The sequence below is a fragment of the Trypanosoma cruzi genome, genomic scaffold (genome assembly GCF_000209065.1).
Source record: "Trypanosoma cruzi strain CL Brener 1047053516995 genomic scaffold, whole genome shotgun sequence".
Taxonomy (NCBI): Eukaryota; Euglenozoa; class Kinetoplastea; order Trypanosomatida; family Trypanosomatidae; genus Trypanosoma; species Trypanosoma cruzi.
The window spans coordinates 44,060-68,048 of NW_001849375.1; the positions used below are offsets into that span (position 1 = coordinate 44,060).

General features: G+C 46.3%; 5 protein-coding genes and 3 pseudogenes across 5 annotated transcripts, besides 29 other annotated features; all 8 read right to left on the reverse strand.

Moving 5' to 3' along the window:
* Nucleotides 1–23,989: part of a sequence feature (heterozygous, Esmeraldo-like haplotype) that runs on past the window's edge.
* Nucleotides 86–125: a microsatellite.
* Nucleotides 155–195: a sequence feature (T-rich).
* Nucleotides 325–355: a microsatellite.
* Nucleotides 380–895, reverse strand: Tc00.1047053506563.130 (annotated as a pseudogene).
* Nucleotides 1,247–1,296: a sequence feature (C-rich).
* Nucleotides 2,075–7,342, reverse strand: Tc00.1047053506563.160 (hypothetical protein, conserved; the record flags this gene model as incomplete). Its single annotated transcript, XM_811601.1, has 1 exon — nt 2,075–7,342. One exon carries the CDS (start codon nt 7,340–7,342, stop codon nt 2,075–2,077), a length of 5,268 nt encoding a protein of 1,755 aa, XP_816694.1.
* Nucleotides 7,861–7,894: a sequence feature (A-rich).
* Nucleotides 8,120–8,193: a sequence feature (A-rich).
* Nucleotides 8,195–8,221: a microsatellite.
* Nucleotides 8,347–8,395: a microsatellite.
* Nucleotides 8,563–8,595: a sequence feature (T-rich).
* Nucleotides 8,741–8,791: a microsatellite.
* On the reverse strand, nt 9,024–9,416 carry Tc00.1047053506563.170 (annotated as a pseudogene).
* Nucleotides 9,506–9,544: a sequence feature (T-rich).
* Nucleotides 9,648–9,677: a microsatellite.
* Nucleotides 10,118–10,218: a sequence feature (A-rich).
* Nucleotides 10,483–10,506: a microsatellite.
* Nucleotides 10,630–11,052, reverse strand: Tc00.1047053506563.180 (annotated as a pseudogene).
* Nucleotides 11,366–11,393: a microsatellite.
* On the reverse strand, nt 11,552–14,128 carry Tc00.1047053506563.190 (calpain-like cysteine peptidase, putative; the record flags this gene model as incomplete). The annotated part of the gene is made up of 1 exon (XM_811602.1): nt 11,552–14,128. One exon carries the CDS (start codon nt 14,126–14,128, stop codon nt 11,552–11,554), a length of 2,577 nt encoding a protein of 858 aa, XP_816695.1.
* Nucleotides 14,490–14,513: a microsatellite.
* Nucleotides 14,818–14,862: a sequence feature (AT_rich).
* Nucleotides 15,088–15,138: a microsatellite.
* Nucleotides 15,767–15,796: a microsatellite.
* On the reverse strand, nt 15,850–18,039 carry Tc00.1047053506563.200 (calpain cysteine peptidase, putative; the record flags this gene model as incomplete). The annotated part of the gene is made up of 1 exon (XM_811603.1): nt 15,850–18,039. One exon carries the CDS (start codon nt 18,037–18,039, stop codon nt 15,850–15,852), a length of 2,190 nt encoding a protein of 729 aa, XP_816696.1.
* Nucleotides 18,153–18,177: a microsatellite.
* Nucleotides 18,834–18,858: a sequence feature (AT_rich).
* Nucleotides 18,859–18,878: a microsatellite.
* Nucleotides 19,080–19,112: a microsatellite.
* Nucleotides 19,218–19,238: a sequence feature (AT_rich).
* Nucleotides 19,517–19,542: a microsatellite.
* Nucleotides 19,639–21,717, reverse strand: Tc00.1047053506563.210 (calpain-like cysteine peptidase, putative; the record flags this gene model as incomplete). The annotated part of the gene is made up of 1 exon (XM_811604.1): nt 19,639–21,717. The coding sequence occupies one exon, from the start codon at nt 21,715–21,717 to the stop codon at nt 19,639–19,641; it is 2,079 nt and encodes a 692-aa protein (XP_816697.1).
* Nucleotides 21,916–21,987: a microsatellite.
* Nucleotides 22,380–22,409: a microsatellite.
* Nucleotides 22,736–22,755: a microsatellite.
* Tc00.1047053506563.220 (calpain-like cysteine peptidase, putative) lies at nt 23,408–23,989 on the reverse strand (the record flags this gene model as incomplete). The annotated part of the gene is made up of 1 exon (XM_811605.1): nt 23,408–23,989. A coding segment is annotated over one exon (582 nt), but the record flags the coding sequence as incomplete, so codon positions are not given.

Consider the following 23,989-nt stretch of genomic DNA (forward strand, 5'->3'; position numbering starts at 1 on the left):
TATGAACCACCACCACCCCCATCCCATCTTACCTACCAGACACACGCATGTCACCTCCCTTTCTTTCACATGCCAGATCCCACCGAAAAAAAAAGAAAAACAAAGAAAAAAACAGAAAAAAGAAACTATATTGCATCATATATGATTATTAGTATTTTATTTTCCCTTTTTTTTTCTTTTCTTTTTTTCATTCTTACTGTTGTTTACGTGTATAAATGTATGGAATAACTCTTAGAAAGGACACACAAGGGAGGATACACAAACACGTAAGGAATAGGGGAGACGACAAGGTAATGCCAATCATATGCGCCTTTTTTACCCCCCTTGTTTTTGTTGTTGTTGTTGTTGTTGTTGTGTTTCCCTCCTTCTTTTCCCTCCGTCACTTCCTTCTCTCCCCCGTGGCAACATCACGTGAAGAAGCGGCTTCGTAATGGCCACGAAAACCATTGTACTCGCCACGCATAAAGAGCTCTGTCCCACCCGGAGGAAGGAGAAGATCTATGCTACAAATACCTAAAGCCGCATCCATTATGATGCACTCTGCCTTGCCAATGGCTTCCACTGTGCTCTCCCTCCCAAAACTGACGGTGATGTTCATGGTGTATTCCATCGTATCGTTGTAGTAAGCCCACGTGTGGTGTATTTCGTCCACAAGACGGAACAGAAGACCATTCCCCTCATTAAAGCAACAAAAGAGTTTATCGTAGCGAATCTTCGTCGACGGACCTGGGCCAAGGAATAGTGGTGGCTGCCCCCTCTTTGTTATTGCCGCAGGTCTGCATGGCCACCTCTGGTGGATGTAGCCGGCACGGGGACCCCTCTCGACAGAAGACGGGTCCCCGCTGCAACTGGATGAAATACGAACGTCTTTACTTTCTCCCGAGCCGGATGTCATGCTAAAACTCCCTTCAGAGTGATTTGGAGCAGTGACGCCCTTCTGAATGAAGACCGGCCACGCGTTTCTTTCAGTCTTCTGCCAGTCTTCATCGAACCTCCCGGTTGACCTCCTGAAGCCATGACGGTCCTTCTCCAGGGCTGTCCTCAACACCAGTTGCGGGGCGGTTTTGCCACCCAATTCCCCCATCATTGCTTCTGTCTGCCTTCCCTTGTCCCAGTAGCCTTCCTGTCCTGCTGGTTGCACCGACAGGAACCTAGACACAAACATCAGAAAAAAGGAACACACACACACACAGAGAGAGAGAGAGATAAATTTTTTAAAAAGATGTGGATTTAATGCAGGGACCGCCTCCTGCTCCCGCCCCCTCTCTTCACCTCCACCACCACCCCCACCTGCACAGAGGAATCCAAAGGCAGCCCCATGCGTTTTGTTTTCTCCTTGTGATTTTCGCCCCGGGCAAGGAGCTTTGTTGGGGGGGGCACGCCCCACACCGACGAGGCGGTGGAAAGGCAGAGCCGGTGGGTGGGGTGCGAGTGAGAAGTGAAATCCAAAGAAGACGTGACTCGGGAGGCACGCAACGATGGCGTGAAAGAAGGGACGGGAGAAAAAAATTTGGAGTGGCATTCACAGGGATGAGTAGGATATTCCTGCAAAGACGCCCAGCCGTCGAAATTGTAAGGGCGAAAGAAAGTGAAGAAACACTAAAAAGACTGAAAAGGAAAATAAAAAAATAAAAAAAGAATCTCGAACGCCACAAAACATAACCGGCAACTTCTCCTTTCCACCACCCCCACTACACACAAAAACGACAACAAAAGACACGTGCACGCCCACAGAATGCACCAGAGCAAACGCAGGGGTGAGAAACAAATTGTTGGTGAGGGATCGTGGCAAACGCCTCAGAATTCACCTACACAGATCGTCATTGGGAAACTTCTATTACACGTACGAGGAAAAGGTTGAAACCCCACAACCGCCAAAAATAACGACAACGAAGTAAAAAAAAAAAAAAAAAAACAAATGCTTTTCGTGCACATGCAGTTGCAGAATATCTTGCCCCACATCACCTTCCTTTTTCTATTTCTCCCCCCTACCATTCTCCTCCTCCTCAGAATACGTATATATAATATATACATATAACATTGCATGTGCGTAAAAACAAACTTGAGGCACCCGTTAAGCGTGTCGCTCGGGCATAGACAATTTTTTTCGCCCATAGAGTTGCAAATAATTCCCACCCGCCACACCGCACAAAGGAAGAATGGGATGAAAGGAAGCCGCGCCAGGCTGCTGCTTGAGACGTATGTGCGCCCGACAGGAGTTTCCTCCTCCGCCTGATGACGATGATGCTTTTGATGATGGGGAGGCCAGAGCATCCCCTACAAAAAGAGCATCTGCCGTTACGGACAAGGTCATAAGGGCGTAGTGATAATGCTGCACGTCCATGTAGCCCACAGAATTGAAAGAAGAGGAGCCGGCACCTCCTGTTTCCGACACCACTCTCTGAAAGAAGGGCTGCTGCAATTTTCGATCATCCCACATCATCACAACACCCTGCTCTCCACCGTACCCCGTCACAAGACCGTGCGGATAGCGGCATGAAAATCCAATATGCAAACATAGAGGTTTGTAGTCACCCAAACTTTGTAATTGTCGCTGGAGTGATTGCCCCAAGGATGTGGGATCCGGTAAAACGTGGGTCGAACGACTAGAATTTCGCAGGTCGTAAAGATAAATAGAACCCGCGCCCACAGCAAAAGTAAAAACGTCATAGGGATGTGAAGCTAAAGCTGATGGTGAATGCAGAATTTCTCTGCGGCCAGCTCCCGCCGAAACTTTCTGTTCGCAGTTCAGGTCCCACGATGCAATGGATCCGTCTGCACCACTCACATGCAACAACATCGCTGGTGTGTGGTAAGAAGAAAGACATTGATGGCTCCGAAGGGACTCTTCATATGTCATGGTCGCAAAGGATGTAACGCGCCTCACCGTTGCCGCATCGGTGTACGCTGAAAACATCTGGACAGACCCCGATCGACCCACGGCGCAGAGTAGTGTGCGGTAGGCTGAGTCCACCAAATGCAACCCTGTGAGTGGATCAACCCCTCTGGCCACACGTCCTCCATAGTCGTTTGTCCCCCACAACCCCGTCCGCCGCGACAATGGCACATCGGGGGCACCGCCAGCCAATCGTTCATTAGCAACTCCAGAAAGACTGACACATTGCGGTATTGTCAGTTGTGTACCGTACATATACTTCAGAACGGTCGAGGGTGGCATGGCGCAACCCGGCCGTGCCACCACCTCTGAAGGCTGAATCTGTGACAACAGTCGACAAAGCTCACCAGATTCCTGCGAGGAACCAGGGGATGAAGTCGAGGACGCCAAAATAAAACCCTCCAACTCGGCAAAAGACCAAACCTGAATAACACCTTGATTTGTCCCCGTTATAAAGTGCCGCTCTGTGGGATGAAAGGTAAAAACCTGAATATGACCATTGCGTTCCGCGGAAATGTTCTTCTCGGCCAAAAGCCGAAAGGAATTTTGACGATCTGTTGTCCACGATACAGAGGCATCAACTCCGGCAGTCGATGACGACGGCATAAGAGGTGAGGAAAGTGAGGGTGCGTGCCCTCGTGTCCCATCCTCCTGAGGCATCATGAGAAGACTCAATGGATGGTTCCAAGACGAGGCAGACGGAAGCAAGGGAGATACGACAGCGTGGCCCTCGTGCCCACAGGAACCGTAGCTAGATGACACCGTTACACGCAACTCATCCCGCAACCGTCGCAGATATTGGAGAATGTACGCGTCCTTTTCAAGGTTGAAGGGGTGTCTGGGGTCATGATCATCCATGGGTATCAGCAGTAGTTCCCCGAGAAACGAAAGTAGAGTAAAGACAAAGGAAGAAATAGTCATATTGTCGTGCACAGAAACAGTGCGTAATGAGACACTAACATCTGACACTGCCGCACGTTCACCAAAAATAACGCCCGTGTCCAGCAGCTCTTCAACCACATCCTCGTCCCCAACACTTCGTAGTACATGACCGCTTTGGTGGCCCTCTCTAATTGCATGCTTCCCTCCACGCGACGTCAGCGTATTCAAAACACCTGAAAAAAAATTTGCGATGCCGGAATTGCGGGATGTGGTGGTTGCGCCGCCACGCCCGCATGGAACATTACCTGCAGGCTGGAAAAGAGGTAAATACCGCACGTGTAACATGGACAAATCATCCCTCAGTATTTTTTGAGCGTGTGCTGCAACCAAAGGGCAAGGGTCATTTGACGCAACACCGAGTCGGCATGTAAGTTCAGCCAACATGCGTAAAAGGGAATCCACACCGTTGAGGGTGAAAGAAGCAACGGGTGACTCAGCAAGGGGCGAGGGTGAGACGAATGGTAAATCGGGATCACGACAGTTCGTGATATTTTCTTCACCCCCACGGCTCGTGGTCGTGGTCCCCAATGCTTTACGCCACGCCTTGTTCAACTCACAGCGCACCGCCCGTCGTATATCCTCTAAGGACAAAGAGACAGAGAGACGCCCAATTAACCACTTGATCGCCAGGGATAAGGCACCAACAAATTCGAGACGGTTGTCTGTGTTACCCTCAAGGGGTGCCCGTTGTACGGAGGTGCATTTAACGATGGCCCGAACGCACATGACCGCGGTCTCATCGTCGGTAATGAGGGAGACCAAAACCACAGTGATGGCCTTGATAGCTGCCCCACGTATAGCCGAGGAGGTTGTGATCAGCAACGCCTGCAGCGCATCGACAGCAGTCGAGATATATGCCCGCACAGCCAATGCATCACCAACACCGCTACCACCAGTTTGTTTTTGTTGATGGTGTTGCTCGTCCTCCTCCTTTTCATCCGTCTTGGCGACTGACAGGGTCCCTTCCCACGCAATAACCACAAAAAGAGCGATAAGACCAAGTACGTACGCTGTCATTAACACCGGATTGCTGTCGGGTCCACCGGGGGAATAATCGTCCCAGAAGTTTTCCTCCCTTCCACTCTCTTCTTCCCCCTCTCCCTCGAGTCCATTCTCTCGTAACGGTACCCGTGGCGCCTTTGCAGCCGCTTCCTGCAAAAGGTTACAACACACGCGAAAGGCATCACGTTCTCGACAGCGACGTCGGCCTCCTCCAGAGTGGAGACAAATCATAGTGAGCAGCGATGCCGCAAGTAATTGCTGTCCCCGAGGCTCTGCCCAAGATCCAAGGACATCACGCTGCCACGCACCAGCCTCTCCACTCGATTCGGCAGGAACTGTCACGGGATGCTCCAGAATTTCCATACAAGTATCAATAATTACATTACGCTGCGCTGGATCAGCGTCTCCTAAAGAGGGATCCGTGTAGCAAGCCTTGGCGTAAATAAATAACAGAGTCGGTAAGAGATGGCGCAAGTCGCGACGCGTCCAATAGTGTACAAGAGCCATGCTAAAGATGCCCACCTCTGCGCAGGCCGTCACAGCCAAAGGACCGGCATCCACAAAACGACACACCAATTCGGTGGCCTGATCACGGTGCGACATCACCAATAAACCCTGAAGCAACATGGGCAACCTCATGATGTGGGGGAAGGGTTTCGTGCCAACAAAACTGCCCCCATTAAGAGGAGTATTCACTCGGAGAAACGATAGAGGACTGTCATCTTCCGCACGAGACCATCTCGTGGTAATGGCCGAGCCTCCAATAAGCTCAGTCCGTTGACGATCGGTGCTTACGAGTCGAAAAAATCCTTGTTCCGTAATGCGCTCCACTGCACCGGCCAAACAATTTAACTCCTCCTCCAGGAAATCCGGGACCACAACGCAGCGATCCCCAAGGGAAGGCAATGTCATTGAACCCTTCTCGTACCGCCAACTCGTTGCGTTCCAATCCAACCACTCTCGAAACTCCACGGCGTTTAATACCGTCGGAGGCGTTGGTCGAACAGCACGCCAAAGCGAAACAAAGGTACGATCAATAATGTTGTCCAGCGTATCCCACAAGTTGTGGTCACTGGTGCGTGGTAAGGGCGGGTACACAGTTACCTTCCCTCCCAGTGCCGTGATTATACGGTCAGCAAGAAGAAACCCGCGAAATAATGGGGCCACGAGAACATCCTCACGGAAAAGATGCATAAATAATGCATAAGGAAAGGAAAACCATGCAATACATTCCGTGATAGACATAAAGGCCCATTGTAGCGCGCCAAGTGGAGTTTTCTTATCGGTTAACTCCCCTGGAATCAGATATATCAAAAGAGGATGTATATCCGCTGTCTGGGCATGTTCCACAATAAACCATAACAACGCCATGCGCAACGGGGTCGTTAGGCAAGAAGTAAGGATATCAGACGGCAGTTTGGGGTGCCGCGGTAGTGCACCCTCCTCTGTGGCCCCAAAAAAGAAAAGGTCGTCGTGCAGCAGTGAATTAGTACTTGAAGCTGCAGCAGAACCCAAACCACGCAATTTTGATAAAAACGGCGCATTCGTGGTTGATTTCATTGCATTGCCTTCCATGCCAGCAACAGAAGCAACTTCATATCGATCCCAGCCTGGCACCATATCCGGACGCTCCGACTCCTCCAAGGTGGACACACCTATATTTGTTCCGTACTGACGGTACGTGAAGTGATTATTTACTTCTTCCTTCTGTCGATTTTCTAAAAGGTGGTGCAGAATACTCACAGCGTTCGCACATTCAGCCACCATAACAAGCGGAAATCCAACCTGGGAAGAAAATGTGTCCAGTGAGTAATTTACAGGCTCCCCATTCGAAGAAAAAAGAAACAGTGACCCCCCACGCGGCCGCGGCACACCATGGCCCCCGTAGTGCACAATAACCTTTTTTTGAGGGCCTGCTTGATGACGGCATTGAGCCAAAGCCCGCACAAAGCCCTCCGGTCTTGCATTAAGACAATGACTTACAATCAATGGCCGCTTAGAAAGGGACCGATACTGACTCTCAAGTTGTTGACCAAGTTGACTCAAAATATTTAAATTATCACCTGGCAGGAGGGCGGGGGCTCGCCAGACGTATAGACGAGAAGCTTTTGGCGACGCCTCATCCCCCTTTTCATTCTCATTCTCGCCCAGCCAAAGTACAGGATTGATGTTAAGACTCAGTACCAGCGCAGCCGTCGTTGTGGGTCTCACCGTCGTGCGGGCCGCCACAGTGCGGGTGCGGTACAATGATCCCCGTAATAAAGCCTCCTTGTCCCACCGCTGAAAATGGAGACTCTGGTGGAACAAGCCCTCCTGCACCAGTCTTCCCCACCGCTGACGCTCCATCGCCTCCACCTCGGCGTCAGTGCAAGGCTCCAGGGGAATACCCTGCTCGTTCTCTGCCTCATTCAACACGGAACCAGTTAGGGTCACCCTTCTGAAGCCACGTGGCGACGATGAGCTCTCAACTCGGGTTTGCGTCGGTTCCTCCTCGGAAGTCATCGTTCCAAATGTGCAAACGGTGGTGCGAGCAGCGTGTGACCTCCAACCACGAAATCGGTGGCCACAAATAAAGTCCGCCCCGCCCACCCAGTAAAAAAAAAGAAATTTCGTGTCCACACACGGCTCACCACACGCCCAGAAAGACGGCAGATGAGGAGAGAGCACAGAATGTTTCCCTCCTCCCCAGTGTGCTGCACAGGAGAAGAGAGGGGAGAAACGGCGAAGGAGCAAAGAAGCTAGAATAATAAAAATAAAGATGAAAAGAGGCCGTGACCGGTCCACCGACCCTCTGCAGCAAGCTCCCACCCACCCACCCACCGTCCTGTGCAGCGCCCTTCTTTCCCCCCTTGTTTCCCCCGCTCCTCGCTCCTGCAACGACTTCTATTATTAGGTGGGTGTTGTTCTTTTTGTCCTTGGGCCTGCCCTCTTCCCTTTCCTCCGTGCGCTTCTCCCTGGCTTGCTTCCGGCAGAAAAAATCCACCGACAGCAGCACGACAACGCAACGCTGACGAAGATGCAAGAAGAAAAGAAAAAAAAAAAAGCAAAGAAAAACGTCTTCACGCAAACACAGATAAAAATAAACAAATGAATTTCTATGCGTCGCTTAAAGTTTTAAACATCTGGGAGGCCCGCCGCCACCGGCACACACAAAAAAAAAAAAACACAAAGACACATATGCACATGCACACGACACGGCGAGGAGTTGCGAGTTGACACCGTAACAGAGTTTGCAACAACACACACGCCTACAGAATGGGAAAAAAAAACGACATGTACACAAAGGCAATAATAAAAATAAAAAAAAGTAATAAAAAAAAAAAGTCGCGTTAAAATAATAAACAAAATAACAAGAATAAATAAATAAATAAATAAATAAATGCAGCCACGACAGAAAAATGTCACAGCAACTTCAGGGTATTTAAAAACAAAAATAAAAGAAAACGGTGGAAGGAGCCAAAGATATAATTTTAGCTGCCCTGCATAGACACATCTCTAATCACATTTACATATGCATATAAATATATATATATATATATATGTATGCGTATGTATGGTATCCACATCTGCAGAACTCACAAAATGTCATTGTTTTTTGTTTGTTTGTTTTTTATCCCTCTTTGTTAATATTTCTTTCTTTGCTTATCGGGCTGTACATTTCACCCACAGTGGCGACAACGATGATGGATCACAAAGGGTTGCGTGCGGATGCCGCCTCCGCCTTCTTTCTTTTTTTTTTTTTTCCTTTTTTTCTTCTCCCCTCTTTCACCTTAAAGCTCAATCCTGTTTCTGAACGACAACAGCCGGCGAAGGCAATTCAAGGATTCGGCGCCATGTTCACCGCCACCCACCCTAACCCTCCTTTTTTTTTTGTTCATGTCTTTTCTACACCCCTCAGACAAACAAAAATAAAAATAAAATAATAACCAAAAAAAAAAAAAAAAAAAAAAACTTAGATATATATGATAACACTCCACACACTTTTCCTTTTCGCTTCCCTCTTCTTCGGTTGATGCGCACACCACCTCGCACTGCCAATCCCTATGACGATTTCTGGAATTTCTTTTTTGTTGGTGTTGCTATTTGCTTGTTTTAATTAGTATTATTTGCTTCTCTTGCAGTGCACACCTCACGTACGTGCGTGTTTGTGTGTCTGTGTGTTTGTGCCGCCTCTTCGTCGCTCCTATAGACGGAACTCCTGCTCGTTTGCGGCCGTCCGTGCCTCGAGGGCGTCAACCGTCCAACCGGTGACTCTCCCCTCAACGAACAGTTCCGTGGCGAGGGGCGCGACGTCCACCTCCACGACGTACTTCCCAACGTCGTCCTCCTTCCCCACCTCGGGGTCGTCGACGCGGTAGGCGGTGGCCAATCCAAGTGGTACAACCTGACTGTCGTAGTCAAAGAGGATGGAGACGTGGATAATATATTCAATGGAGTCGTTGTAGAAGGCCCAGCGGTTGTGTTTCCTGTCACTCAGACGAAACAGCAAGCCGTTAAACATAGGGTGCACATGCGTTATTTCACCGAAACTCGGTTTCCCATTCTCGTAAGTTAACTTGGAAGAGCTCGACCCCATTATTACAGCTCAATATATTCGCACAATGATACCGCGTAATCGACACGCACAACACCAAAATAATAAAAGTAATGGCAAAGAGAATTCCCTTCTTTCCTTTTTTTTTTTTTTTTTCTTCCTTCCTTCTTGAGCTCCGCCCCCCTGGAAACGTCTGTTCCATGTAGAGAAAAAAAAGATGAAAAAAAAAAGAAAAAGAAGTGGCAGCCAATGATGTCAAAAAAAAAAAGCAGCAACAACAACAATAATAATAATAATAACAATTGTAGTAAAAGGGTGCGTAGAAGAAGTTGCACTCAACCACGCAAAAAAGAAGACTACATCGCACATAGAAAAAAACAACAACACAACCCACACACACACACACAAAAACGCATACATCCAGGCATGTCAATTGAATCTCGTCGCCCGCATGTGACCCCCTCCACAGAGGGAAAGTCACCCGTTGTTCTTTTATTCACTGGCATTTGTGTGCATGTACGGTGGTAGGTGCCCGGAGGAGGAAAAAAAAAAAAAAAGGTCACGTAATAGAAAAGATGGTCGTGGGCGTGACGGCTGGCAAAATACCAGCAGCTGCGGTCCATCGCCGCTCACAATTAAATCATGCACATGAAGAAAAAAGGCAGAAAATAAAAAGGGAAAAGAAGATTTTTTGCGCAAAGGGAGAGATGCGAAAAGTCCGGACAACAAGGGAAAGAATGAGTAAAAAGAAAAGAAAAAAAAAAAAAAAAAACATTTCCCACAAATAACAAAGACAAGAAAATAAGATAAAATAAATATATGAAAAAAAAAAAAAGAAAAAAAACTATGAATTTAGGGCACATAATTTCAGATTTTCTGGAAAAAAGGAAAAATCATTTTTTTCTTGTCGTCGTCTTTGTATGCATACACACACACACAAATGCATAAATAAATAAAGGCACCACGCTCCACCCTCATTCTTCCTCGTTGACTTCCACTCTGCCAGGGCTCGCGTAAGATGCGCAGTTCAGTGGGCCTCATTTCATACGGGGTGTGCGTGCTCAGCAAACAACAAGACGAATCATAAACGCTCAAAAAAATAAAAGTAAAAATAAAACAAAATAAAATAAAAAAAGAACGGATCAAACCAGACACGACCTCCTGTACACTCTTCCCCTCAGACGTCTCCCCTTTTCTCCTGGGCTTTTTTTTTTTTTTTTTCCTTTTCCGTGCGTCCATGTCACTCGGCCCGCGTCTAAAAGGTGGCAGCACTGGGGGGCACGAGGCGGCGGTAGTATTTGCGTTCATCAATATCTGTGTGGGACTGAAGGTACTCAGCCGAGAGCGGAAGTGCCTCAATTTTGCTCTCAAAGCCACTGACATCGCCAACAAAGAACCTCTGCGTCTCTAGCGGGTACACGGACGTCTCGCAAAGCACGCCATCGTCCTGGGGCGTAATGATTGTCTTGCTTAGAGCTTGCACCGCGCTGTCCGGGTGTAACAGGTAAGCAATATGAAACTCGTAGTCTCTAGAGTTGTTGAAAAACGCCCAGGTGCCCGTGTTGCGATCAATGATTCTGAGAAGAAGTCCGTTAAAAAGCCACTCCTCAATGGCACCGCGCATGGCGGGTGTAGCGAGAAGCTCCTTGGGATTATGCTTCGAGGTAGACGAGCCCATTCTTCTTTGTTTTTGTTGCAATTATTCTTTTGAAGAACGCTGGGAAAGGGCTGAAGTAAAACTTGCCAAGAGGCGTGTCACTCTGTGTGTGTGTTTTCGTATTCTTCCTCGTTGTATACATGGTGCACATGTGCGTCAAGAAAGAAAAGAAAAGGGAAAAGGAGCAAGTGAACATCATCATTATTTTGTGTGATTGTTTAATGAAAGATAATTAAAAAATTTGTAAACGAATGATTAGGAAGAGGGGGGGGGGAAAGATGTGGCACAGCCAGTACAAGGCTGCCCAAGTTGCAATCAATAACACAAAACACACAATAATAATAATAACAATGGTAATAATACAAATGAATGACATTTACAAATTTGTGGAGCGGGAAAAGGAGAAGTAAGTAACAAGAAAAATAATTGCAATCACACTGCACATGCAAGCACCCATCAACATGCCCATGGAAGCGTAACAACAACAAAAAAAAAGAAAAAAACATTGAGGAAGGGAAGTCTATCTTATACAGTTGTCAGTAAACATTGAGGGAAAAGTGAGCGGGGAGGCTGTCGGGGATGAAACCTGATACCGGCACTTCACCGATGTCTCTGATTTCACCTCAAATCGCAAACTGTTGGAAAAGACTCTTGTCTTGGATGAAAGACGCATAAATTTTGCCTGCGCAAAAGACCCACCGGCGGTGGGGAGCGGGGTGGAGAGGCCAGGCGCACTCCTCGTTGCAGGAGCCCCGTCCCCGACACTTCCCCTGCCGCATGGAACGCTGGTGAAGAGGCCCAAGACGTACGCCATCTCATCCGATGTGGTGCGGGGAATGAGATAATACGGACTGTACTCCGGGAGCAGCTCACAAATGAAACTCACCTGCGAGGACGCGCGGAATGTTAACAAATCGGGGCTGGGACAGTCGCAGTCCGCCGTAGAATTCAGTACAACTTCCTGTTTTCGTGCATCGGACCGTTTCAATGATTGCTGACTCTTCGTATTGGCTTCATTGTGCAATGCATCAACAGAAGAAGGCATTTGCGTAGCCTCGGGTACATATCGTCGCGATAATTGGAGCAAAATGGGCTGTAGCATTCCCTCAACCCCCCGCACCTCCTGCTGCAGCATTCCCAAAATGTACATGCGACGGCTCACTTCCAGTTTAATCACACACCCCGGGACACCTCCCTTCCCACAGTGTCCCGCCACACGGTACTCATAAAACAAGTTGTGTGTGAAGCAAGCCCCACACCCGTGAAAGCAACACACGACATCACGCCACTCCATCCAAAAGGAGCCGTCCTCGGCACACTCCTTATCGTGCCCACACTGAGCAGCTATTACCGGATTTGTTTTCCATGCAGGATCCCACAAATTCCAGTCACCAACCCAGTCGCGAGCACTCCCAAAGGGATTTCGAACCCTCACAAGGCGATGAATTCCCTGTTGCTGGAGTTGTCCCGAGACTCCATTGGAGGGCAGTGGTTGAAACATTTTCATGCTGAGAACCACACATGCGTTTCCCTCCTGCAGTCCAAGACGCTGCAATGAACTCTTACCCGATGTGAGGTTTGGTCTATCCAAAACAACGATGAATCCCAACTCGCAAAAACGGCAAAGTTTATCAAAAAGCTCTTCATGGCTGCTAGCATCTCGCAACATGGAATCCCAGCGACATGTAGGATACCCCGTAAGTTCCTGTAATGCTCGCAATGCATCGGTTTCCGCCAAATTGGTGTAGTTCCCGTGTAACTTGGCATATGCCTTCTCCACGACCGACACCCACAACTCTGCGGGATCACTAATACATTTCCCTGTCAGTAATTTCATGTTGAGGACAGGGAAATAGTGATCCACAACAGTAGAAATCCACCAGCCACCTTTGCACAAGGTTACTCGACTTGCATCCACCCTTTGCTCCTCCACGGCAGCTGCAGAACCCATGGGATGTCGGAAAAGCCTCTCAACAGCAAAATAATCCTCAGCCAATATTGCCAGCGCACCCACAACACCTTGACCTCCCGTCAGACTAACACCTACAGTCATAGGTTGTGGAGAGCTGCGAAGAACGCGAGGCTCACCCACGAGTGCCTCTGTTGGTATGTAATTTTTCGGTTTGCACCAGCCGCATAGCACTTTTTTCTGCGTGCTTTGCTCTTTTCCAACTAACGAGAACAAATTGGGAGGAAACTCCAAATCCAAAAAGGGTACTTGCTCCTCCACACACCACCGTAGGAGTTCCTCACTGGGGACGTTCCAATTGTTCCCTGGCCCCGTTTTTTTCCCTCTTCTTGAAAGCAAGGCGCATATGCTTGCCTTCTCATCTTTGAGAAATGGCTCACATGCCCGGGCCGAGGCGTCTATGAAGGCACGACTTACATGCCTTAGCCTGATGTCCTCTTCATAACGCTCCACATCTCCGTATATGAATTCTTGTGTGTCGCCCGGGTGTAAAACAAGGCGCACCTCTGCCCGTCCATCGGATCGTTCACGCAGCGTCGTCAAGCCTAGTGCCTCAATTTTGGAATTCGCGCTAAAAACACAAACCACTTCTAGCTCGTACGCAACCGTGTCATTGTAAAATCTCCATAGGCGCCCGTCCACGCTTATGATTCGGTAACAAAAAACCACACCGCCCCCACCATCCGTGCAAAGGGGAATTGGTATCACATCATCCCCACCACGCAAAGGCAACGGAGAGCCATGTTTGAATCGAACACACCCTCTCCATTGAGAATTATATATCCGCGCTGGGAGGTTTTTTTCGACGGTACTGCTAAGGTTATAGTGGTCTATGAGGTCCACGGTTTGGCGGCTTGTACCGGTTCCATGAAAAAGGTTCCCATTATACGTAGCAGGTAATAATTCAGCAGCCGAGGCTGGTCTAAAAGGTAATGCCAAAACTGACCGTTGTTGTCCTTGTAACGGGTTGTTATTATTTTTGCCATTCGTTCTCGTTTCATCGCCGTTTTTGAGAATCCCTTTTAAACTAGCAGAGGCGGTGAGACTTGCATCGCCGCCGTTGAAATGAGTTGTTACGATATTATTATTGCCACTCTTTCCCTTCGTACTGGATCCTCCGTTTCCCATTTACTCGACGGTTTGTGAGTAACGGTGGGAGAACCCCCGCTTTTATCGTTCGCCACTCCTGCAATGTCTGTAATGGTATTCGCCCTCGCACGCACTCCGTCACGGCACAGGAAACCAACAACGAGAACGAAAACAAAACACAAAGTAAAAAGATGTGTTTGTTGCTTCTCCCCTTCTCTTCTTTTGGACGGGGAGGGGGGGGGGAAAAAGTTTTTTGTCTTCTGGCTCTTTCCCCTGCCTGCAAAGAATCAAAAGAAGAAAAGGAGAGAAAAAGAGGGAGGGGAAGAAATGACGCCAACAATGAGAAGGGTTTGACGAAATTGTTCTCCCCGCACCCTACACATGCACGGATGCAGATGCCCACACACACACACACACACAAACAAGCAAACAAGCAAAGAAACAGTCATAGAAACATTGGTTTCTCATGGCGCGCGCCCCGGATCCAACAGCAGTCATGGCAAGCAGCGGACAGGGGTGTCGAAACGCAAATCAAAACTAAGGAAACAATTGGCAAAAATACGGAATGGCAGGGTACCCGGGCCGCATCCTTCATTGGATACATAATGGGTGTTGTGGGGCAGCTTGTATAAAACACACACACACACCCAAGGTGGCCGACTGGAAGGGAGAAGCCAATTGCTAAAAAGTTCAAGGAAGGAAAAAATAATAATAAATACAAAACCAGCAAAATATATAAATATAAATATATGTACATATTTATACTTATATATCTATAAAGACGTCAAGGTGTCAAAAGAACGACGAGGCACAAACACAATAAAACAACAGCAACAACAGCAACAAGGCACCTCTCTTCTCCCTTGTTACCGTTGTGCACTTTGACTTACGCCACCCACCCATCCATCAACGTCACTCTGAGCCCTCCGGTCCATGTACATATCAAATCTAGACATATATTTACATTCACACACACGCAACAACGCACGTAGGGTACTAAAAAAAAAAAAAAAAAAAAAAAAAAAAAAAAAAAAAAAATTCAAAAAAAATCAACAATGAACTTCCTATTTCCTCTTCCCCCTCCTCTCTAACCTCGTAAATATCATTTAAAAAAAAATATTTGAAGTACGAATTTTCAAAGGCTATAACAAGAACCAACAGTAATGCCCGCAAAGGTAAAAAAAAGAAACACACCCATATTCTTCTCCTGTCTTTGTCAACCCCCCTCTCCTACCTTTGGGTTAATAAATAGACATTTACATACCATGCACCCTTCTCCACCATTCACATCAGATACATAGAAAATGAATGAGAGCAGACTACAAAAAAGTGTAACTTTATTGTAGCCTTAAATGAGTTCACCCCCTTCTTTTCCCCTTAGGCGGCTTGCCGCTATCACTTCTCTGGTTTGTTTGGTGGCGTCTCACGTATTTTTAACATGGGTTTTAACAATAGATAACTTTTAACTGAGGGAACTGTAGGCAAGAAAGAAATACGTATAAACATCAAAAGCAAGGCTAAAACAGAGGGCTTCTTAACATTTACCCCCGTTCCCTTTCTTCCAATTTTTCTTTTTGCCTCTGCTCCTCCTCCACTGCGAGATTATGGGCATGATCCTTTCCTTTTGCCTCCCCACACGGTCTTTTTTTTTTTTTTTTTTTCCTCGGGGCACTGGGATTTGTTTGTTTTTTGTTTGTTTGTTTGTTTTCCGTTCGTCCTCCTCTTTTCCTTGCACCACCCACTCTCCGTCTTCCTCCACCCTAGGCGCGGACGGGAACTCCGTTTAATTTCCCGGGGACCTTGGAAGGCCTTTTTTCACTCCTTTTCCCTTCCCTTGGCACACTTGATTTCTCTACAAGCTCCTTGTTTTTGAAATTCTGGGGGAAGCCAGAGCCGAGGCGGTTGACCTGAAATGTCGCCATCACAGACGTGCCGTTGCCAGAAAAGGAAGGGAAGTTTGCGAAGGCTTGGCTGTCCGGCGGAAGCGTCCGAAACTCCGCCTTTATGCTTTCACCAAATTTCTCGTTAGTGAAAAGACCAATGACGTATGGAACAGAAGCTTCATCGGACATAATACGAGGCAAGAGAAAGTAGGGAGAACACTCCGGAGTGAGGGTGCACAACATACCAACATCACGACTCTGCATAAAAGTGAATTGATTGGTGGGGTTATCGGCGTCCAGGTTGGTATTATATTCCACCTGCATGGTATCCACAGAACCTCGACCGCTGCATAGAGTCATCATAATAGGCGGATAATCGTCATGTAAATTTCGCGTGCCCCGATGATCGCGTTGGGAAAGTGTGCATCCAAGCTCCATCTTCTTCTTTACGGTGATCTGAACACAAACATCGGGAATACCCTTGACAAAGTTACCCTTGACTCGGCAATCCATACCAGATGAACGAAGAAAAACCACACCGCAGCCATTGAAGTACTTCTGAACATCACCCCAAGACATCCAGAAGGTACCGGGCTCTGGTTCACCCTGATCACACGCCTTAGCAATATCTGGATATTGCGACCACTTGGAATCGTTAGCGCTCCAGTCCCCCTTCCACTCCACATCGGAAGACCATGGATTGCGGATCTGCAAAAGAGAAATTTCTTCCGATTTAAAATGGCGGACCTTCCTTACTGTGTACATATATCCCATCATTAGGCCCATTTCTTTATATTTTTTCTCCTTCTCTTCGTCCTGAGGGTCTCGAACGGGTGTGTTAATGCTGATAATGTATCCACTGCGGTGATAACGCTCCAGACGCTCAATCAACTCCGTGTCTCCCGTTTCCACATCACTCGCAAAAGATTCATCATAGCGTGTCGTTGGACAACCTGTAAGGTCCTGTAAGGCAAGTAATGGGTCACCAACAATGATGTTTGCGTAGCTGCCATGAAGCTTGGCATAAGCCTTTTCCAAGATGGATATCCACATCTCACAGGGGTCATCCACCGATCTGGCATACTTGACCCTTCCACCCAGGACGGGCAAGTAGTCATCCACAACGACATTTGTCCACCAACCATTCTTGTTTAAGGTCACACGGTATGCCCCAATGGCTCGCTCCTTTGCTGTGAGTTCAGCTTTTCGGGGGTGATGAAACATACCCCGCACCATCTTTGGGTACTCCGCAAGAGCAGCAATGGCGCATACCAACCAACTATCCCCCAATTCCCCCGCATCAACACTCATGGGGCTGATCTTGTTGCGGAATAGACGCACCAATGGGGCGTAACTGTCTGGAAGGTACATGTTTGGGCGGGCCCAAGGCACCGTTTTCATGGGTCGGTCCGATCCCTTTGCGATGGAATCCTGATTGGGTGGGAAATACATGTCAATAAAGGGTATATCCCTCTCAAGACATTCGGCAAGGATCGTATCATCCGTGGGAAAGTCCACAGCAAATTCCTTCACTCTATTCATCTCGGGTTCTATTAACAAGTTGCACGATCGAACCCTTCCCTGAAGATATTCCTCTGATAATGGAAGTGCCTTGATTTTGCTTTTAAAGCCTGCAATAGAGCCCTTCACATACATGACCGTCTCTGTGGGGTACACGACTGTCTCTGCAACATATTCACCGCTCGACTCCACCTGGTTAACCTTTGTGTTGCCTATTGCTCGAATCAAAGAGGTTCTGCTAAACGTAAACTCCACGTGCATCTCATAGTTGCGTGTGTCATTGTAAAACGCCCACACATCATCCTTAGCAATACGGTAGAGGAGTCCGTTATCAAAGCAGGGTGTAATATCTTCACTGACAAAGGTCGGTGCCCCAATTTTGAATTTTTTTTCAAACGAATTCTTCTCAGGCAGCGGTTGCATTGTGGTTTCTTCAAACTCGTCCACAAAATTCTCATTCTTCTTTACCTCCTTTTTCTCAAAGGGAACGTTCCACTCAGGGGCCACCGTCGTTGGCTTTTGCGTAGTCGACGCCCCACAGCCCATACTTGTGTGTATGTGTCCGTCTGCGGTTAAAGGCCGTCAGAAGCAAAAATAACAAAATAAAGAAAAAAAGATCGGGATCCACACGAATATGGCGTCCAAAACCCTCCTCCTCCTTTCTTTCTTTTTTTTTTTTTTTTTCCACCCTTCGTCCGCGCAAAAAAGTATTACCTTTTCTATTGTTCTTTTTTCCTTATTCCTTTTGACCTATTTCTTTGCAGATTTAGCGGCACTATTAGAGAACAAAAGCGCAAAGGTGGGAAGAAGCGCCATTGAGGAACACACACACAAGCAGGTGAAAATGCGGGTGCATCATTATTATTTGGCAACAACATCATCAAATTCCCCCCATCCGTGCTGAAGATAATGATCACTTTTACCTGAGAACTGGATCCAACACACGGACGCACGGATTTGAGAGGACCCAGGCGTCGGAAAACTCCCCTCTGCACAAGAGTCATTCACAAATCATCGCAATGCACATCTTTTCGGTGTCTGGTACCCGGTATTTTCAGGGAATGGAAAAGGAAAGTAAAAAGAAGTGCGAAATCCAACAGCAAACACCATCCACTTTTGCACCTAGTAAGGTAGGTCCCTTCAAGAGGAGAATATGCAGAATGCCCCCTCCCCCCAATATCCTCCTCTTGTAGAGGAAATAGTGTTAACCTGTTCAAACGGTGATGAAAAGACAATGTGTGTCGAAGCACGAAAAAAGAGAAAAAATTCAAAAGGGTTCCGTTCGTGTCCTCGGGGCCGACACCATGAAAAAATTACTACCGTAAAAGCTCCACACACGCAAAAAAAAAAATAATAATAATAATAAAATAAATAAATAAATAAATGCGGTGTTGAAAGAAATAAATATATTTCACATCAATTGCTTTCAAACTCATTCCGCAGCTTTTTTCCTTCTCATACTGTCGTTCTGTCAACACATCTCTTGTAATATATTCATAATCCTTTTCTTTCTTGCCTTGTCTATTGCACATAAAGAAGGTAAGAAAAAGGGGTGGAAAGGCAAAAGAACAATGAAAATTCCCTCCTTTTTTTTTTTTCTTTCTTTTTTTTTTTTTTTTAAGACATCTTAGAAGGGAACTAAAAAAAAAAATTTTTTGTGAATCAAAAAGAAGAAAAAAAAAAAAAACATGTGTTGTTAAGAAATGACAATAGACAATGGAAAGATATAAAAATAAATAAATAAACATAGGAGGCAGAACAGTAATGAGATAGAACAATGAGTCTCTTGCCATGACCATTGACTAACGTCAGTGCATTAATTGAATTTCCTTCTTTAATTTTTACTCTTTTTCTATTCATCTCGACTCCTGATTGCATGCACTGCAAGAGACGTCATGCACAGCACCGCTCTCCAATCTCCCTCATGTATCCCTCAATCATCACTTTTGTTGTTGTTGTTGTTTTTTCGCGCGTGCGTGTATGACTTGATGGAAAAAAACTCTAAAAGGAGGGCTTTTTAGGCTTTTTTTTTTTTTTTTTTTTTTTTTTGGAGGGAGAGAGGGTTGTGACTCCAGCTTTTGCAGCATTGCTGGTTCATCATACAAGTTCTCTCCCACTCAACCATGTTTCCCTCCACCTCAATGACTATTCAACTTGAATGACGGTACCAGCGTAGATGTCAGGAAAAAACTGCTCAGGATTAATTGATTGATACTCCGTTTGGCACGACACCGTGGAGACGTCAAAATTCCTGGCGTTATCAAAGATGCCACATCCGGGTGACAGGGCACGAAACGCAACTCGCACCTGGCTATTTGGTGTACCCACCTCCACCGGACTACGCAAGCCAAAAACGTATGGTAGTTTCGGATACATGCTCATGGCACGTGGTACCACCAAATAAGGTGAATTTTCGGGCAGGAATTCGTAGAACATACTGGTCTCACGGGTCTGGAAGAATGCATACTCAGGCGAAGGGTGGTCGGTGTCAAAACCGCTGTTGAGGTCGACACTCATCGGTGTCATGGAACCAAAACCGTGTGCAACGCTGATCATGATCGGAGAATACTCCTGCTTATCGGTACCACGCATGTCATCTTGGGAGAGCATAAGGCAAATAATGACGGGAACACCCACGGAGATCTCCAAACAGGTGGTGGGAACATTTTGCATGAAGCAGCCACGAATACGAAAGTCGTACATTGGATGTTGAATGAAGCATACACCACATCCCATAAAAAATCTCAAGACCTCATCCCACTCAAGATAAAAAGTGAAGTCATTCTCTTCTGTATAGTTACAAGCGGCGCTCACGTCACTATATTGCTTCCATTTTCTGTCACCCTTCTTCCAGAACCCATTCCAAATAGCATCTCCATCACGATACCATGGGTTACGTAACTGCACGAGGCGAAGATTATATTCTGGAAAAAATAAAAGTTTCAAGACAGAGTACACGTGTCCAAGGCGCAAGCCCACACGAGCGTAAGTTGACTCACTTACCCCATCCATTGCGCCCCTGTTCAATGTCTCTCTTGTAGGAGCAACAAATAAGACCTGATAACCGAGATTACTGTACTGAAAAAGATTTTCAAACAATTCTCCACCCCCCGTTACTCTTGCCTCAGCCAGAGCATTGTTAAAAGAAGAACAAGGATAGCCTGACAGATCTTGCAGTGCGTGTAGTGGATCACCTGCAATGATAAACCCGTAACCTCCATGTATCTTTGCATATGCCTTTTGCAGCAACGAAACCCACAATTCCATTGGGTCCCGTTTGGATCGAGCGAATTTTGGGCAACCACCCATACAGGGTAAGTAATCATCGATAATAACATTCGTCCACCAGCCATTTTTATTTAAATTGACACGATACACGCCAACCTCACGTTCCATTTTGCCCTCTTCTATGCTAACGGGGTGGCGAAATATATCACGCACTCTGTCTGGGAATTCTGCAAGAGTGGCCACCGCACCAATGAACCATGAATCACCCAAATCACCCTCATCAATATTGGTTGGGTGAACGCCACTGCGGAATAAACGAATTTGTTTGGCGTTTTCATCTGATAAGTACATGCATGGTCGCTCCCAAGGTATCACCTTCATTTGCATAATAGAACCAATTTGGAGTGATTCCTGTTCTGGTGGAAAAGCAAAATCCACAAACTTCAATTTCTTCGCGACGCATACCTTCACCATCTCATCAGATGAAGAAGATTCTCCAACCAATTTGTATAGTTCGTAGGTTTCCTTATCAATAGTGTTTTTGTCCTGCACAGCCAAATCTTTGAGATATTCATCAGAAATCCCTTCTGCCCTAATGTTACTCGTGTACCCATTAGGTTCACCTTCTACAAAAAGTTCCGTTTCAAGTGGGTGCACAGTTACATTACAAACAATGGAACCGTTAGATTTTTGCTCAAGTTTCGTATTTCCAAGTGCCTTAATATTAGACCCCTTTTCAAAGTCTAGTTCCACCTGCATCAGAAGATTTGGAGTATCGTTGTAGAAAGACCAACGTTCGCCGTTTTTTTCCTCCACGATACGAAACAAAAGACCACCGTCAAAGCACGCGGTTGAGGTTCCCTGATATACGGGAAGTCCATATCGGTACTCCGATAACTTGTTAACGTCGACAACTGTTCCCTCATCAAACTCATCATTAAGAATTTGCATACTGCCACCGCTCACAGTTCCATCCTTTGGCCCGTATGACGCCATTTCGTTTGGCAAAGCAGTAAATAAAAAAAAAAAAAGGGGGTGGCAAAAAGGAATAAGCAATATTGCCGCTATTTGCTTCTTCCTTCGCCTATGCTCCTCAGTTGTCGGATTGCTCCTTTTCCACCTGTACTTGCCAAGCGTTCAACAGTGATGACCCAATTTCTCCCTGTTAACAATTGTGTAAGCGTGCACCACACCTTGCTTCTTTGTTTGTTTGTTTAATGTATCTGCCAGCTTTTTTTTTTTTTTTTTTGTGTGTGTGTCTCCTTGAGTTCCCTAGAAACTCCGTACAGCGTCGCTTTCAGTTAGAAGCACGAGATATAAAAAAAATCAATGCAGGAAATGCTTAGGAAAGAAAAAAAGTATGTCGCATAATTCAACAGAGTGGACAGAACACCATTTCTCTCCCATGAGGGCTTACAGTGTTTTGTTTCCAACCTATTCCAGTAGGAATTCCTGTCCCTCCCCACTTCGCCACCATCAGAACCAGAAGAAACAGGAGAGCAAAAGAAAAACAAAAAAAAATCCTTTTTTTTTCTCCTTTTTTCTCTTGCTCTATTTTTTTTTGGATGCGGGATGATTACCGCGTGCAGCGAGTGAAAAAGAGTGCGGAGAGTACCACTCACATTGCCCAAAGAGGAAAAAAAAGAGAACTCGTAAAGGAGAGAGAGAGAGAGAGAGAAAAAAAAAGATGAAATGAAAAATTGTAATTATGACGGAGTATCGCGTGACGGAAAAACCCCGATGCTCCGCCCAAGCACAAACAATGAAAAAGAAAAAAGTAAAATCATATAAACACTATGTTTGTAAATGTTAGCCTTTTTTTTTTTTTTTTCCTCCCAAAGCTCTTCTGTCCTCTTTTTATTATTCACATGTTACCTTCAAATAAAGCCGAACTTTTTTTTGCTTTTTTTTTTTTTTTCACAAGGTCTTCAAAATCCTCCTCTCTCCTTCCCTTCCGTTGTTTTATTATTCCTTCTCAAACACACTGCACACTCAGTTTCAGCAAGAAACAGATAAAAAAAAAAAAAAAAAAAACACGGTCGCCAAAATATGTAGCATTACAACGCACATTCCTTCGGTAAAGGCATAAATACATTGCAAAGAAAGGGTAACCAAATAAATATATTTTTAGATACATACCAAAAAGAAGACAAAAAAATGGGGGATAATGCTAACAAAACACAAATCTGGAGAGCAGCAATTGCAATTAAATTCCGTTTTTAATATTAATACATAAATAAGCTTCCCAATACATAGTCGAAAGCAACCACAACGTCCGGCAAATCGTTTCCTCTTATTGTTGTTTTCTTGCTACTTCATTTTGCACCGTGTCAGGATTCTTTTCTTTCTTGTGCGTGGGTGTCTTCGCATCCCTGCATATTTTCCTTGTTCCCCTTATTGTCTTTTTTTTTTGTACATATCACCTTTTTTTTTTTTGCAACTATTATCTCTTTTCTTCTTTAGAAGTAAAACGGCTATTCCTCTTTCTTGTTCTCGTTGTTTTCTTTCCTCTCCCACCCCATACTCGCATTCATTGGAAATTTCTGGTCTTGCTTCGTCTGTGGCTTCGGTCTGGCTCTGGCTTACTACCGCTATTGAATTGTCCCCTTCTTTCCCCGCTCCTTCCCTTTTCTCTCGTACTTTCCCTCCCAACTTATCTTCCTCCGTCCTGCAAGAAGAAAAAAATTTAATACACCGTCTGGCCCTGCTTCATCTCTGGGTACCCCTTGTGGGGTGACTTTACTTGGTAGTCCACCACGACAGGTGTGGCCTCAGGATCAAATTTGGGAAAGTTGTGCATCACTTTATTCTCCTTGTCAAGAGCTTTGAATTGGACGGTCACGCCATCGTGTCCAACAACCCTGTTGCAAGAAAATCCCAGCGCGTATGGTACTTCCCCCTCCTGCCCGGTCATTGACATGAGACGAGGTATGACGAGGTATGGCGAGTGTTCCGGTAGGAACTTGTGTATCAGACTGACGTCACGAGCCTGCAAAAAAATCCACTTGTCGCAACTTGGACTGTATGCATCAGCAGAGCTGTTTTGAACAACCTTATAGAGCCCTTTTTCCAAGGGTTGCGCAATGCTCAACATTACAGGCTGGTACTCAATGGCATCTTGGCGTCCACGTCTGTCCTGCTGAGAAATTGTAAAGCACATCCATGTGGGCTGTTCAACGCTGACTTCGAGAACGCAAGATGGCGTGCACTCCACAAATTTCGAGGGCACACGGTAATCGTTGAGAGACGGATGGAAAAGGAAACACCC